The sequence below is a fragment of the Pogona vitticeps genome, chromosome 3 (genome assembly GCF_051106095.1).
Source record: "Pogona vitticeps strain Pit_001003342236 chromosome 3, PviZW2.1, whole genome shotgun sequence".
Classification (NCBI taxonomy): Eukaryota; Metazoa; Chordata; class Lepidosauria; order Squamata; family Agamidae; genus Pogona; species Pogona vitticeps.
This window is the reverse complement of record NC_135785.1, coordinates 166,664,377-166,681,802: the sequence shown is the minus strand read 5'-3', so window position 1 is coordinate 166,681,802 and position 17,426 is coordinate 166,664,377. Positions and strand designations below refer to the sequence as shown.

The 17,426-nt window shown below is 41.9% G+C and overlaps 1 protein-coding gene across 3 annotated transcripts in view; it reads right to left on the bottom strand.

Moving 5' to 3' along the window:
- The window catches only part of MCF2L (MCF.2 cell line derived transforming sequence like), a 165,355-nt gene extending 152,661 nt beyond the window's left edge, over positions 1-12,694 (bottom strand). For all 3 annotated transcript variants that reach the window (XM_072994596.2, XM_072994598.2, XM_072994602.2), the window contains exons 1-3: positions 12,553-12,694; positions 10,774-10,878; positions 6,666-6,855 (exon numbers count right to left, since the gene is read on the bottom strand). In XM_072994596.2, coding sequence (XP_072850697.2) covers positions 6,666-6,834 — 169 coding nt within the window. In that variant the 5' untranslated portion in view covers positions 6,835-6,855; positions 10,774-10,878; positions 12,553-12,694. The remainder of the gene's footprint in view (positions 1-6,665; positions 6,856-10,773; positions 10,879-12,552) is intronic.
- Between the last annotated feature and the right edge of the window lie 4,732 nt (positions 12,695-17,426).

Sequence of the window (17,426 nt, the reverse complement as noted above, 5' to 3'; positions counted from 1 at the left end):
CTTGATATTACCAGGCAGCAAAAACATACACAATTTCTGAAGCTTTTGTATAACTGAAGAGATTCAAATAAAAGCAATGCAAAATATAGCAGTAACATCTTTCCATTCGTTTAAATAAACCATTTAATGGTAAGACTTAGAGAGGCTTGTCAAAGCAGTTAGGTAAAAGCTATGAAAATTAGAATTTTGATACAAGCTGCCATCCATTTCAATCTGTTATGACATGAAAGCCTCATTTGAGATAATATATTTTAGATGTATTATTGTATTCCTCAAGTACATAGACACACACTTCATATAGTGTAATTTTTAGTATAAAACAGGATTAAAAGTTTCAGGTTTCATTGAAGACTTGGACTTAGCAAATGTACAGTGCTTAATAGACTGTCTCTCTGGATTTGTTGCTTCCTTTTTGTTCTGGATATCTATGTTACTAAAATGACTACTACCTTGGTAATGAGCCCAGATGAATCTTTTCCGATTTAATTAAAGGACATCCGCAGCACAGTACTACAGTTTCTAATAGTATGAAGCTGAAGAAAGTTTTGATGGATGTTGAATACAGAAGAAAAGAATGTCCACATCCTAATATTTCTAATTGAGTTTGGATGATTGCCCTTCTTCCCCTGAAGTAAATATAAAAGCTCAAAATTTTTGGAGCCTGCAAATGCAACACTATGGCCAGAATGTGCACATGCTTAAGTTAAACCGCATAGCTCACTGTGGCAAACTAATTCTAACCAATGAGGTGTCACTTATATTACTAGGAGCAAGTCTGTTGTACATTCAGGTATGTGCCTTGTGACACAAACAACACTTAGTTAGTTATTGTAAATTCACCACAATGAGGTACACAATTTCATTTATGCACATGTAAATCATCAACAGAATTTTACCCTGTGTCTCAAAACGTATACCAATGTGAGGCATTCTTATTTTTCTTCCATAGGGTCATCATGCAGCAATGTACCAGTTAACCTGTTTTCATTTCACATTCACAAAGCATGCTCTTATATTTGTAACTTAACGTTTTTTGAAGTAATGGAAAAGATCATTTTTACTGTGGAAGCTTCTTACAGACATCCTAGAAGCTTCTAGGTCAGGCCCACTCTTGCTCCCTGCACAAGTTCTCTGCATGTATTGTGAATCTAAATTGATATTTTAAAGATTTGACTAGGATCCAGACAGGATGGGTGCAGCTCTGAGTTCACTGTGGGGGGACTTATATGCACTAAAATGGAGGACAAAAATCTTCTAACTTCCCAGCTCTCAGTAAGTCAGTAGGCTACCCTCAGGTGACATCTAAGAGTTCTGTGTTACTTGACAGACCAACTTCTTCTTCTGTCTACTTTCATGGAAATCAATACAGCATCCCTCTTACATTAGGTCTTACAGCAACAAACAGGCAACAAGGACTTAAGATCAGTCTTTCCCCAACTTCCATTTCCTTCCTCCTCCTTACTTTTATCATCTTACCTGATGAAAAGATAATATTTTTAAAATCTCGCACCTTACTTTTATTACCCTGGAGACTTTTTTGTGCCTTTTTATTGGTCTATAAACATGGCATGGAATTTGGAGTTTGCTGTGTGCTAACGCAGCTATCACTACTTTTGTGTGATTTTGAAAATCTGAAATATATCTTTTTCAGTATTTTGAATTCTCTGTTTAATAATAGCAATTTTGCATCATACAATTCTGTAATGCTTTCCCCATTCTGTAATGCTTTCCATTGCTTCTGATTTATCACCACTGAAAGCTCCTGTGCTCTTCAGGAATTGCAGCAATTTCATAATCTTGCCTACCAAGACTAAATTAATACCTTACTTCATTTTGAGATCCTCGTCCAGAGAAGAAACCTCAGGTTATCTAATTCAGTTGTTCTGAAACCCTTTAGAACCTTCCCGAAGAATTCATCTTTGTGTGAATGAATTCATGAATTTAAGTCTGGATTCAGAGCAACTCTAATCTTGAATAGTACTATCAGCATGAGTTAGGATGTTTCTGATGCAATTCAGAACACCAGGCTGTTCTTATACATTGAATATGCCAGAAAACCCATTGGCACAAACAACAGGGTAGGGAAACAAGGTGTAGGAAAACTGGAATAAACCACTAGCCAGAATTTTATTACTTATGTACACTGATATAAGTAAAAAAAAAAACCATAAACTGCAGTGATGAATTGCCACTAGTCAAGAAGTACTAACCAGTATGTCTCATCTCATGCAAGTTACAAGGAATATGAATTGCAATTTCTTAACTAGCATCAATTTGCCACTGCAAATTATGCCTTTTGACAGCATACAAAGTTAATGGGATTCTGGCCTCTGGTATTTTTTCAGAAATAACAGGCCAGGTTTTCCTAGCTTCCAAACCACAAGACACAGGCCAGGTGAACAACTGAGCTAAAAGCAAATTATTTTCTGAAATGACCAGAAGCAATAACAGATAAGAAACAGATACAAATATTCATCTACAGAAATGAAGCAGTATTACCACAAAATATGACTTTCAGTCCATACATTTATTCTGTTTTCTACAGAAGCAGGAAATAGATGTGTTGGTTGTAGGCACTGAAGTGAGAGAACACAGATGACAGCATAGTACGTGCAGTCTGAAATATTATTGGCACAGCTTCACACATTTCTCAACATTACCTCCATCCTGTCTTCACAGTTTTCTATCCCAAACTTCCCTCCCCTCCTCTTCCCGCCACCTCTCTGTGAATTGGGAGAACAGGAATAGAGAGGTGGATGCAGTAGGCAGAAAGGTCAAAAGTTGTTAGGAGGGAAGGGACTGAGTTTCCTAGCAACGTTGGTTTTACATTTTCCCTGCTTTGTCTGTTCCTCTCCTGCTCTTCATACAACCCTGATTTGGGGCTAAATAAGAACAGGGAAGTATTTATTTTATGTAACTTGGAACTTGCCCTAAATTCTTAGGAAAGTGGGACATAAAAACTTAAGACATGATTTGTGGGTTGTTGTTGTTGTTTTAAAAAAACAACCCAAAAATCATGTCTTAAGTTGGACTGTAGGATTTGTGTAGCAGAAGATGTACAAGGTGCACATCTGTGGTGTGCAGAGAACCCCCTAGGTGAAGTGAAAGGTACTATGCATATGATTTGCCTTTCTCCACACAAAGAGCATCAAATATGAAGACCAATGCATCTGTTTAACCTGGCAATTGTATCCCCAAATCCAGGCTATACTATGTACATTTCCCACCATTTTTTAAAAGAAAGGTTGAGACACAGATCTGTTGATTTTTCCTCTTTGTCTCAGCCAAAATAATAACGGGACCCAAAAAATGGAGTCCTGTTATTTTATTTTATTTTGGCAATGCTTAAGAAATATACTCTGATCCTCAGTAAAATTGGATACATGGAGAAGACACTGAAACTAATTGAGAGTCACTCAGCAAATGATGAATTAAATGTTAATTCTGTTCCATTTTATTTAAGTTAATTTTATTTTCCACCACTTACACCTTTTGTTTTCTGAGTGTTTGAACAGAATAAATGTTATTCTGTACAGAAACACACCTTTGGATATGAAGTATTTTTACACCCTGCAACACATTTTGTTTGGGATAACACATTTGCAGTAATCCACAATAAAGTCCTGTTTCAATGTGATTTTTCACATTAGAGGACACCACCAGCCAGCCAAGGCTTTGTAGTTACTGATAGAGCTGGGGTCAAAGCAGCAGCTGAGAGTCCCCCCACTCATCTGATATGCTGTAAAAATGGAGCTGCCTGTGCTGCGTCCCGAGGCAAAAATAAAATAATTGCCTGCCAGCCATCACCACTGTAGCCAATAAGTCTTCCAGCACTGGCCAGCTAGTGACACTGTTCAACCTTGCTTGAGGGGCAGATCCAGTGGCTCTGCTTCCACAGCACAGCTGAGCGGACAAGAATTTTCAGCTGCTGTCCTGACTCTGATGCCTTCAGTAGCTGGGAAGCCTCTCAGCAATGGCTGGCTGGCAATGTTGTTCTATGAAGCCCTACTGCAGTTTTTAAAAGTGTAGACTGAGCACCATTTTTTAAACTGCACAATGGTTTGCATCATGTAAGAGGAGTCACTGTAAATTGCACCTGTTTTTTCAATAGTGCGTAGTTTTCAGCCTAGAATTCTTAGTTAGAAAATCCCTCCAGAATTCACACACTTTTCAGAGCATAGCAGCTGACATTACATATTTAAAATATTTTTTGGGGGGGGGGGGAAACGGTGTCAAGCCCCAGAAAAGTGTTTTCAAAACATTATTAATCTATCTGTGTTCATTCAGAAGTAATTCCTACAGATACCTATTCATGAGTTACAGCCTGGAAGCATGAAGGAATCCAACCAGGGTGGGGAACATGGGGATGCATGTAAGCTGCACCCTGCAAAAACCCAGATGTCAATCAGACCTTTGTTTGGTGCAAAACCCTGAAGGAGCACTTATAGGTTTGTTCAGCTGAATGCATTTACAGTGCTTCTGTGATCAGAGCTCACAATCATGGAAGCACCATAAGCATATTCAACCAAAGGTTCTTACGAGTGGCTCTTCAGACCTTAGGACCAAATGTGCAGAAGTCTGATTGGCATCCAGAGATAGGGGCAGCACTGTGTGCCCCTACCCCTGTCATGGTTAAAACCTGTCCCATTTTAAGGTTATGACACTTGAATAGGACTTGTTATTTGGGTTTATTCCCAAATTACAGGGTGTACTGTTACTATTTTAGGCTCTAGTAATCAACTTTGTTTTATAATCTTGTGGTGACTATTTGTAATCAACTTAAATGGAAGCTGTACTGGTCTTGGGTGCCCCATCAGTTTCAGATGCCTCAAAATAATTGACTAGAAATCAGCATTGACATATAGTTAGTACACATATTTAACTGTTCACAAGGTGACTTTTTTTCAGACATAGGTCTCCTTGAGCTCAATGGGATTTATTCCAAGCAAAAATGCATATTCAGCTGTCAATGTGCAGCATTTCAGGTAAGTTTTTAAAATGTTATTAATTTAAAAATAAATTATCAGTATAGACATCATACTACCTTATAAATCAAGAATCAAAATGTTATAGGTCCCAGATTACATAATAACACACAATAAATGCAGATGTGCACAAACATATGTACATACCCAAGCATGCACAAATACATGCACTGACACAGAAAAACATTCAGCAATTCACACAATAAAATACAATTGTTACTACTGCTTTGGCTTATCTGCATTCCCAATATCAAGATACCTCTCACGGTAGAGTAAAATTAGTTGATTAATCCCTTTCCTTCACCATGAATAAGGATTAATGTTTCATGCCATACTTGCAACTTTAGAATTTGCTATCCAGTACTCTAAGGCAGTGGTCCCAAACCTTTTCCGAATCACAGACTGGTTGGGAGGGGGGGTCCATGCATGGGGGGCAGGGCACCCCCACACTTATAGGTAGGCAGGGAATGCTCACGGCTGGGTGGGGCACGTGCTCACGCATGCATGGGTGGGGGCACATGCATGGATGGGTGGCCGGGCTGTGCGTGCCGGTGGGCGTGCACCAAGAGAGTGCGTGCAGGGGGGGATGGGCGGGCGGGGCGGTCCAAACCATGGACCGGCACCAAACCATGGACCGGGGGTTGGGGACCCCTGCTTTAGGGACTAGACTAGGAAGCAACATTCTTGCTAATTTTCAGCCCTTCTGGGTGGGGCTCCACTCCTTGTGTGCATGACTCCGCCTCCACACATGACTCCAGGTTCTGCTGCAACCAAATCCAAAGGGGCCGGAAATCCTCGCTGTGGGTGCATGGAGGAGGAGGAATGCTGTGCTGATGAGGGTGCAGCACTGCACCCTAAAGCAGCCATGCACCTTAGAGGGAACCTTGCTGGAAAGGCATTGAGCATACAAAAGATATATCATACAAACGTGCGTCCACTATTGCAGCAGGCATTACAGCATTTAGATTCACAAAGTTGGAAAGGATTTTGAAGATAAACTAAACCAACTCTCTGATAATGCAGAGAATCCAATATTGTAACGTCCTCAATAAGTGCCCAACAAGCCTCTGCTAAAAATATATTCTAAGAAGAAGTGTCAACTGCCATCATGAGATATTCTGTTTAACTGCTGACCAGTTTTTGCTATCATAATATTTTCCTTGATTTTTTCCTATTTCAGATCCATCTCTTCAGGTGCTGCTCCTTTAGAGCACAAGGAAATTAACTTGCGCCCTTGGTTAGTTGACAAGTTCTTCAGATTTCTAAAGAAAGCAACCGTATCAGTGCCTTATGGTCTTTTCTCCATTACAAAGTTCTTTTTAGTCCACTGGGGATAAGTTCCATTTTAAGAATGTATTCTAGCCATTTATCTGGGCTTTATCTGTGGACAAATCACCCACAAAAAGCCTCCCATCCATCTGCAACCTTGGATTATTTTAACAGACATGCAGCTAGCTCTTTCCTGGCTGTTCCATTTTAAACTCAGTATTCCTTTGCAGAGCAACCCTATGCATGCTTACTCTCAAGTAAGAAAGGAGCAGTGTAATGAATGGGATAAATTCCCATACATGTGTGCATAGGGCTGAAGTCTTATCATTCACACAGATTTTTTTTAAATTGTGAAATGCTGCTCAAAACATTTCGGCCTGACAAAATGTTGGAATTAGTATCTGACTCTACCTTCCTGTATGGCCAGCACCTTCTGTTTATCCTGCACAAGCCGGATGATGTCTGACACCACAATGCGGTGGTCCATGTCATCTTTCCCATCATTAGTCTGGTTCTCTTTTGAAAAACAGTTGCAACTGCTGGTTTCCTTGCACAGGATAAACCTCCAATAATTAGACATGAAAACATCTGATTCCAACTCCTGCAATTCAAAAAGAAACAGAAAAATATTCTTCCACAATTGAAACAGTAACAGTTTTTTCGGGGTTTCCACAGATACAGTTCATTCATTCCAAGCTGAAAGCCCCTTTGAAAATTGTAACAGGAAGTGGAAAATACAATTTTGCATACTTAGTAAGCAAATTAATATACAATTTGTAGAACTGTTTTTAGACAGACCTCACAATAATCATCCTGGGCTTTATGGCAAGAGTTAAATAGAAACTAAATTTTCAGTAATGAGGAACTTTACCAGATAAACAAGTTATCTGAAATTCTCTTATCAGGGAGTGAGAGGAAGGCTACAAAGAAGTCCCCTTGCTGTTATAGCTGAGATGGTTCTAAAAAAAGTCAACTACACAATGTTCTTGTTACGAGCATTCCAACCTGTCCCTACTGGGGACCAATCCATCCCACACTGATCAAGACCTGGAACCTGCTTTTATTTGGAAAAATTAGGATTAATCTTAATAAACACGGTCTTCTTGCTGGGTGTTTACCTAAACTGCCCTGGGGCTGCAGGGTTTTCTTCCTACATATCAGAGGTGATGTGCAGAGGTGGATGTTGTCTAGTTGTGACTGCAAATGGCACCCTCCATCCTATTTTGATGTGGAAAACAGGGCTTTTTAAAATTTTAGAAATATAGTTTTTTCACTATTGTGCTGTATTGCTTAAGCGCTATAAAGTACTGGGTTGAAGAGGATATCCTGGCTGTGTAGCAAGCATGTTTATTGTCTGCTAGTTTTGCAAAGTTGATGTTGCTCAACATCTGTCAGTGAAGACTACATAGTACAATCGTACAGCATATAGTAATATTTATTTTTTAAAAAAAGATGGAAATGTATTTTGGAAATGAAGAGAACCAAAGGGTTGCTTAGGGTTCTTCAGCAATGAAGTTTGCCACTTAGGAAGCGGAGGGGTAAAGCAGCCATGAAAGGACTGCAGGATGAAAGGGCTGCGATCCTGCAGCACTTTGATGCCTCCCCCCTTACTTCCATGTATAAGACGACTCTCAAATTTTAGTCTAAAGATTTTAGATAAAAGTATAATTTTATACACGGAAAAATACGATATTTTTATTAAAAGCATGTAGGTCTGAGCTCTGGGGTGTGTAAACTAATCCTGAAGATACATATCTATTCCTGTTTTCCAGTCCTTCTGATTCTTTTTGCCATCAGCCTGGAGATAAGAGGCTTATTTTTAAAGTAAGGGGGGGGGGGAACACACACACACACAAACAAAACCAGCAGCCGTGCCTGATACAGAACCCATAGCTTCAAATCCAAGGAAGCTATAACATACAGGCACAGTGCCTATGCTCTCTCTCGGGATGTATTCTGATCAGGACAGAAGACATTTTACATGCACAAAACCCCCTGTTTTCATTCATTTTTAAGCACACGATGAGCTAGAATCTAAATATAAGCAAGCACATTTTTGTTAACGTCATCCTCCGCAGAAGTCAGCGAACTGAAAAGCTTTCTTTGCTTACTATACATATTTTATTCATCTGGTCACTATTGTAGGTTACTTTAAATTTTTAGGATACTGTTTTTTAAATGTTAAAGCACTGGCTCTTTATGGTTGCAGGTTTTATGTTGTTAGCTGTTCTAAAGATTCTGAGGAATTAAAGATAGGTATTATAAAAACATCCTATCCCTTATAAGTTGCATAATTCTACAAACATTCATACTTTAAAATTCATCAATACCTGTTCCATTCCCCCTCACTTTTCTTTATATTTAATTTTGAGATGAAAACAGTTCCTTGTAGGAAAAGAATTCCCTCAGATTTAAAGAACAATCTATACATTTTTCCTTTCCTGTGCAAAAGGGCATGGCACCAGTCTGTTCTCCTTGCTAAACATTCACTTATTTGAAAAGCCGCTGCTGAAGATTATATTCCTGTTCAAATAGTACACATTTTTTTCAGCCATTAAGCAATTAGAAACAAAGAATATAACTGCAAATTATGTAGTGACTTTACCACTTCTTCAAGGAGAAAGGAAAAGAAGTAATTAAACTGAAAGAAATCAAGCTACATGCTATCACTTCATCCTTCCTCTTATCATTTCCCTTCCTCTTGCCATTTTATTTATTTATTTAAAATATGTTTACCCCAGCTTTCTCCTTAAAAGGACCCAAGGCAGGGGGGGAAAGATGTGGATCCAAACAAAACTCTTAAATGAGGGTCTCCTTCATGAGTTGCAATATGAAAAACACTTCATGTAAACTTTGCACCAGCAATGACCATCCAGTCATGTTTTGGATGCTGTAAGCCGCCCAGAGACCTTTGGGTAGTGTGGGCGGCATATAAATTAAATAAATAAATAAATAAATAAATAAATAAATAAATAAATAAATAAATAAATAAATAAATAAATAAATAAATAAATAAAATGTTTTCCTCTAAACCAGTGGTTCTTAACCTTGGGTTACTCAGGTGTTTTTGGACTGCAGCTCCCAGAAGCCTTCATCACCAGCTGTGCTGGCTGGGGTTTCTGGGAGCTGCAGTTCAAAAACACCTGAGTAACCCAAGGTTAAAAACCACTGCTCTAAACCACATCCCAGTTAATGGATGGAACTTACTTACAGCCCCTAATTAAGTATCCACTGGGTTGCAGCTCAAGGCTGCAAAGTTACATAAGGATAAGTCAATGAAACATTTGCTTCAAACGAAACATGCTGCAGGTTGGGCTGCTGGTAACTTTTTGTTTTAATTTGCAGGGCTTCGCAGAGTTCCCATATTTTTCCATATACAGTATATGAGACACTACTTTTTCCTAAAACCATTACACTAAAAATTGAGGGGCGTCTTATACATGGAAGTAAGCTGAGGAGAGAACAAAACAGCCCGCACCTTGCCTCTGTAAACAGGCTTCCTTCAATTAGGAGGCTTAGCTTCCTATGGTCAGGAGACTTAGCTTCCTCCAATAACGAGCGTTATGGAACTGACATCAGCTGAACAAACCAATTGGAACACACCTCATTGGAGGTGGAGCCTGTAGGTTCAGATGCAACAGGGACTCATAATGTCCGAACATTCTGAGCCTAGAGGCTGAATACTCAAAGCTAAGTTTTCTTAATTTTTGAGTTAGAAAGGGGGGGGATAGCATCTTATAAACAGAAAAATATGGTACGGTCAGATTACAGGCCTCAGAATTCATGCTTACTGGAAGGTTATGGAGGGTGCAATCAAGAAGGAACTCTACCCAAAACAGTTTGGACTTTCTAAGGACGAGTAGAATTGATGTCTTGCCTGGACGGAGCCTTTTTTTAAAAAAAAAAATCATATTCAATCCCTCACTGTATCAAGAAAAGGTTTTCCTAATTTTGTTGTTTCTTTCCAGTTTTTGAAAACATTTGTGCATGTAAAAATACTAACTTACCCTTCTAATATTTATGCTAATCTGTTCTTAAAAGCATTAAGACATATAACAGCTAATTTTCAGCTTTCACTGTTTTGAAGAGGATGGAAAGGAACAATCTAGTTGTATGCAGATATGCTTAATACAGAAGTGGCCAAGTTGGTACCGCTCAAAAGTTGCTATACTGTAACTCTCTGCAGCCCTGGCCAGCATAGGGAATGATAAGAGGTTTTTGAAACTGCAATTTAACAACATCTGTGGTGCCACATATTCCCCACCTCTGGCTTAACACCAATGGGCACTAACTTCTAATGGGGGAAAAACCTTTGTTTTGCCATAGCTAGGAACAGAGAGGGCCCCCCACTCACAAGAGTTATTTCTTGTCCAAAGGGTACATGATAGGCAGCTATCCAGAGTTCACAAGAACTTGATTCTCCATTTTAACTCCGTCCTTCCCTTTAAACTTTTTGTACCACCTACAGATATTCTACCTTTTGTCTACATGATTTGGGAAAAAGCTTTGTTCCACCAACCTGATTTCTTGAAGGCAGGGTATCATAGGCTTGTTACGAGTAATAAGTGTCCCTTTTTTCAGAGGCAAATTACCAATAAGTTTCTTGTAAAACAAAGCATTGAGTCTGCAAAAAATATACAAAAGCAAGAAAGTAGTTTTAGAAGAGGCAAGAGGAGAAGGGGACGACAGAGGATGAGATGGTTGGACAGTGTCATCAAAGCAACCAAGATGAATTTGACACAACTCTGGGAGGCAGTGGAAGATAGGGGGGCCTGGCGTGCTCTGGTCCATGGGGTCATGAAGAGTCGGACATGACTAAACGACTAGTTTTAGAAGAGGCAAATGTGTTAGTCTGTGCTAGCATATCAGCTGGCCTATCAGTTTACATTCCGTCTTCTCTCTCTCTCTCTCTTTTTTTAATTTTTCTTTTGGTTTTCCCTGGAAGGCAAGAAACAAACATTCACAGAGTTGTAGGAATGACATGACAGAACTACGGTGTAGAAGAGAGGACGTGTAGGTTTCTGTTCCATGTCTTTCAGGATCTGCACAAGTGAAGGACATGTGCAGCTTTATTCACTCCTGTGCCAAGCCTAGGCCATGGCCAGTTACACCTGCAATTTCCCTCACCTACGCAACAATACAGTTTACAAATGCAGACTCCTTTAATGTTTAACCACCTAAGAATTACGGATTGTTATGTTTTTGTTCCTTGAGGGTACAGATCGCTGGGGGCTGAACCATTAGGACAAGCTGGGCAGCTCCCCAGCACCAACTCTGCCCATTCCAGCCAACCTATCCTTGCCTGCCTCCAAGCGCTGTGTGAACCCTTGCCTCTGTATGTGTGTCAGTAATAAAAAATATGTTTGTGTGTAAATATCCAATTTTCAAACTGATAAATTGTTTCAGGAAGTGCAACAAAACCAGAATAAAACTAGCAAACCCGCCCTGCCCATCCCCACTACTGGCTGCTGTGTCCTCCATCCCACCAATGGGCACCAGCTGCTACTGATGCAGGATTTCACTCTTGGCACTCCCAGTTCTACAGTGCTCAGAGCCAATGAAGCAAAAGAGAGGGAAATTCTGCCGGCACACCCATGAGGGCAAGGGAGCAGCGTCCCACCTCAGCCAGCACTTAGGCTGCCTCCCTTCAAGAGGCAGAAGGCCTCCGTATTTATATATCTAGGAAGGCTTGCTTCTTTGCCTGCCCACTTCTATGCGCGTTTGTACAACTGCACGACAAAAGGCGACACGGTTCACGGTGTTCCCGTTGAAGCCAACACGCGTTACTGGACTCTCCGGCCTGGCTGCCCTCGGGCTCCGCTCCCCCCGGGGGAGGGGGGACGCCCCCCTTCACCCAACTTTCGAGCTGGGCGAGATTTCGAAAGCGCACCATCACCCCACATCCTTCTCTCCCGCTCCTGAGGGAAACAAGGAAAACGGGACTTTCGCAAAGCCTCTTGGAGAGAGCGAGAGAGGAGACAGAGAAAGTGAGAGAGAGCCCAGCAGCGTGGATTGTTTTTGCTCATCGCCCGCAGCCAACTTTCTATCTGACTCGCTACGGCGAGCAGGTTCACAGGCAAAACACACCCACGTCCTTCCCCCTCCCGGCCCGACCGACACCCCAAGCAAAGTGGTTTCCACGGCGGGGAAGGAAGACCGCTGGGAAAGGCGGGAGGACCCAGGATTTAAACCTCTCCCCCCCCCCCTTGCAACACCAACGTATGCCTTTGCCGTCTTCTCGCTCCGAGGAAGGGGAGGGGCCGCCCAATCCAAAACAAACCGCGCACAAAGCACTTGCCTCGGCTTCCCTCGGGGGGGGGGGGGCGGCTGGTGGGGCGTCGCTCGCCCTAACGCTCAGGACGCGCGAGGGATGATGCCCCCCGCCGTGCTCTCGCCCGCCAAGTGCCTGCTCGCCTCTTGCTTCCCTTTCTCCCTCGCGGGTTCCGTGCTTTCTTCCTTCCCACTCCCTTCCCTGCAAGTTCCTCGCCGACCTTGGTCGCCTCCCCGCGGCTAGGAAAGGAGGTGCCTCTCGCCACCTAGCACGAGCCGAGCCCTGTTAAGTTTGCCGGGGAGAGGCGTGTGCGTGTATGCGCGGCGCTTCTCTCCGTCGCCCTCGCCGGACGGTCCGTGGCCGAGCGCCGCCCCCTGGAATCCCCCCCCCCTCGTTATTCTAGGCTAGGCGGGAACGGGCGGGGACGCGCGCGGAGTCCCTTTGTTGATGCCGGGAGGAGGAGGAGGAAGATGAAGATGCGCCGCGGTGCGCGTGGCGAGGGGGACCTGAGAGACGAGAGTAACCAAGCGGCTCTGCTGATCTGTTTCTCCCTGGACTCCCGCCATCGATCCGGAGGAGCTGTACCAGTTTTTCCTTTCCCGGACCATCTCTCTCGGCGTCTCTCCAGAAGGAAGACCCGCCTAGTTCAGTCATCGATCTGTTTATTATCGGCGTCCTGTTTGCAGGTTACCGCTCGTTCGTTGACAAGCCTGGTTTGCAAGAGTTGAGTTGGCGCTTTTAGCCAGAGCTGACTCTGAAGGGTTTCAATGCCCCCCCCGCCCATTTGGGGATTTACACGTTTCCAGTCTGTTTCGACAAGAACAAAAGTATTGTGGCACTTTTTTTTTTGACAAGACGCATGTGTGGCACAATATCGGGGCCATGGGTTTAGTGAACGTGGCGTGGGACCAATGGGTGGCAGAAAATGGCGATCATGTTAACACCTGCTAGTCAGCTTCCAGGGTTACAACTGTTATTATTAACACAAGCACCGAATATCAAAGCATCAATCAGGGCGGAGTAAAACTGGTGCTTTTTCCCAGGCACCAAAGCTGTAAATACAGATGAGCACAAATTTAAAAATGAATCACCAAATTCATTCAAAAATCATTAATTCATCGATTCGTATTCATGTGAATCAATGCCCCTGATGAATATGAATCAACAAATGTTTAGCTATTTCTGATACATTGATTTGTTTGGCTTTACAATGCATCTAGAGACACCAAAATTGCAGGGAAGCTTCCCCTGATTATCCTGTACAATCCCTCCAAGTTTGGTGAAAATTGGGCTTCAGATGTCTGGGTTGTACAATCACAAAGAGCCTCTCCCCAAGAAAAGTCCCCCCAGCACCTAGAGACACCAAAACCTTAGAGAAGCTTCTCCCAACTCCCTTGTACCATCCCTCCATGTTTGGTGAGGATTGAGCTTCCCCAACCCAGCTACTAAAGGGGACTTTTCTGGGAGACCTACTTTGTGGGTGTATAACTTGGAAGTCTGTACGCCAATCTTCACCAAACTTGGGAAGATTGTAGAGCAGAGTCAGTAGAAGCTTCTTTGTGATGTTGGTAACTCTAGGTGCCTTGAAGGGGGATTTTCCTGGGGGGGACCCTTCTTGTGTGTGTGTGTGTAACTTGGATGTCTGAAATCTAATCTTCACCAAATTTGCAGGGCTTTTAGAGGAGAGTCGGGGGAAGCTTCTCTGTAATTTTGGTGTCTCTAGGTGTTTGGGGGGGCTTTTATAGGATTTTAAAGTTAAAAAATGAATTTATAAATCAATTCATCGATTCATCAGAAAAATCATAAATTTGTAATTCATCAACTTTGACTCATCACCATTTTTCTGATTTGTGCCCATCGCTAGTTATAAAGATAGACAAATCTAGCAATAAATCCATTGTCTAATACAGTATTAGGAAAATAAATAGGAATACTTCCTGGCACTATTGGCTTTTTCTTCCCTCTTTTTTTCCTTTCGAAAGCACTTTTTTGGGGGTGGGAGGGGGCCATCACATTCTCTTCCTCCTTTTTCTTGGCGCGAGGGTTCCCTTGTATGGGGTGCCAAAATGGCTAGGTATGACTCTGCTTAATATTCAAAGTGTTGATAACATTAACATCCCAGAAATCCTAGCAATATGTAGATGGGAAGCTTTTCAGTTTCCTGACTGAATTATCATAAAGTGATCAATTGTGCCCAGGTCAGAGTTTTGGTGTGGGGAGCAGAGTAGAAATAGATGGTATTTGATGACGAGCTTGTATTATCAACACAGGTGGCAAAATGATGATGATGATGATGATGATGATGAGCTTATGAGTCTTGATGCCCAGGTGTCTGTAGTTGGCAGGAATTTATTTGTACAATTAGTGCACCAGCTAGGTTTGTTCCTTGAAATGTTTGATCTGGGTGGCTGCAGTGCCACATGCCTTGGGTATAGTCCATTTAAATTACTGTAGTGCACTCTAGATGGGATTGTCTTTAAAAAGTATTTGGAAACTTCAGCAGGTGCAGCATACTGCAGCAAAGCTGCTGAAGGGACCAGTTTTAGAGAGAGCATTTCACTTCCTTGTTACGTCATCTCCAGTGCCTGCTAATTCAGTTTAGATTGCTGCTTATGTTCTACAAAGTTCTACAAAGTCTGTGTGACATAGTTACAAGCTATCTTGAAGGACAACATCTCCCCATGTGAACCTCCCCTAGTTTTAAGATATTTTTGGGGGGGAGGCAATTCTCTTAGTCCCACCACTGTCACAGGCATTTGTTGAGGATATTGAAGAGGGCATTTGCACTGGCTGCTCCCAGGGGTCTATAACTCTCACTGCTTGTCAGGTTGGTCCCTGGACTCCTATCCTGCTAGCAAGCAGACACTTCAGTCAAGCTTTTGGCCACTGATCTGGCTGCAGAGAGAGTTTTTGATAGGAGATGACATCTTGTTCCATAACTGGAGTACCATGGTTGAAAAATGCCCTCTTTGTTACATTCAGAAAAGGCTCTCAGAGTAGGGAGATCGTACACTATCTGTGGAACTGTACTGATTTTGCCAGTGATGTACCAATTTTCACATAAAGGTTCACACATTTTGCATAAATATTGTCCTTGCCAGCTGTTTCAAAATAGGAGCCTTGAGGCTGTTATGAAATATCCTCAACAGCTGGCAGTTGATATTCATGCAGCAGTCAGGTCGACAGAGTATTAATATGATTTGATATTAAGGTTACACTTCTATTAGGAGTTTGGTCTCCATAGCCTGATTTTAGCATAATTACCCCATTTTTGTGGGTCTAGCTTCTATTTGAAGAATAATTCTGCTGAATTATGTCATCTGACCTAATTTTACATAGGACCAGGGAGAGTGAAACACAGCAGGAGTGAAGAAGAGATTTAATACTATAACGGTAAAGATGTGCATTCAAAAGTCATTCCCTGATTATGCTACTGCAGCTAAAACCAGGAGCTCAGTAACTGTACTATAAATCACGTACTTTAAAGAGTTATTCAGGAAATTGTTTGTTTGTTTATAATATTTCTATCCTGCCTTTCTCCTTAAAAGGCCCCAAGGTTGGTCCTTTGTAGAAGATGGAACGGACAGCTTCTATTGACGGTAGCTGTGAATAAGTAATTGTAGGGTGTGTTCAGGGGTTGACTGTTGTGCCTTTCAGCAATAATGTATCCACCTCTCCTGCCACAGCTACAGCTTGCCCTGTCACCAATTGTCCCCTATGCAGATGCTCCATCCCATAGTGTGGTGCAAGAGGGTGCTACCCCAAAGTTTGAAAATGAATCATCTCCTGCTTGTTTCAGAAGCTGCCCCTGTCCCAGCCACATAATCTTACTGCCTCCATGCTTATGACAGGGCACCCACACGGCCAGTTATTTTCCTGTGTGGTTCTGAGCTCATCAGAACACCAGAAACACAGCATTGAAGGGTGCCCAATGCAGTTATTTTGCCCACTCCTCCTACCTTCATTTTATGCCGGCACTCTTGTATCTGTGCCTTCCTTGGCTCTATCTAACTCATTTCAGTCTAGAACAGTGGTCCCCAGCTTTGGCTCACCCAAGCGTTCTTGGACCGCAACTCCCAGAAACCTGGCCAGATAGCGGTGAAGGCTTCTGGAAATTGCAGGCCAAGAACACCTAGGTTACCCAAGGTGGGAACCACTAATCTAGAAGATGGAAAATAATCCATCAGGGGTGGACGTAACTATTGCCTTCTTTTTTCAGTAGGAATTGAAAGTGTGTGTGTGTTTGTCCTTGTTTGCAGGGATTTTGCGGGAATGTGTTATTTCCACGATCCACTTCTAAAGCAGAGGAAAGAGGTCCTGTTGCGGAGGCCAACCAGACCCAGGTGAAACAAGCAGAGTCTGGAAGAAGTGAGTAAGTACATACTTTGTGACTTGTAAGTAAAACTCTCTCTCTGTGTGTGTTTGTGTGCGTGAGTTAAATGAGACCTCTTTACTCTATTTCCCTCAATATTTTTTTAACAAAAATAATAATTTGAGGTAGATTTAAATAGAAAAAATTTAGTCTGTGTTTCTAGGAGTGTGCATCTGCAGGAAAAATGGAAATTCCTGGTGGTGTTTATTTTTGAGGATTTTTTTGTATTTTATTTTGCTTTGCTTTGCTTGTGTTGCTCAGAGTTCCACTCTCCACAGTATTTATTCTAAGTTTGCCTTTGCCTTTTCTTTTTGAGAAATGGTTTTCCTCTGGAACTATGTAAAAACAGTGCATTTTAAGGGTACTTTAAGGTCTTCTCTGGGTAATAAAATTTATATTGTCACCTTAATTATTTTTTTAATTTTTGCTCGTTTTGGACATTCTTTGATTCTTCTGCCCTTCTAGTTTCTTTGATGGCATTGTAAGCCTTGAGAAATGGGCAGGAATAATCTCTTATTCTATCTTTATA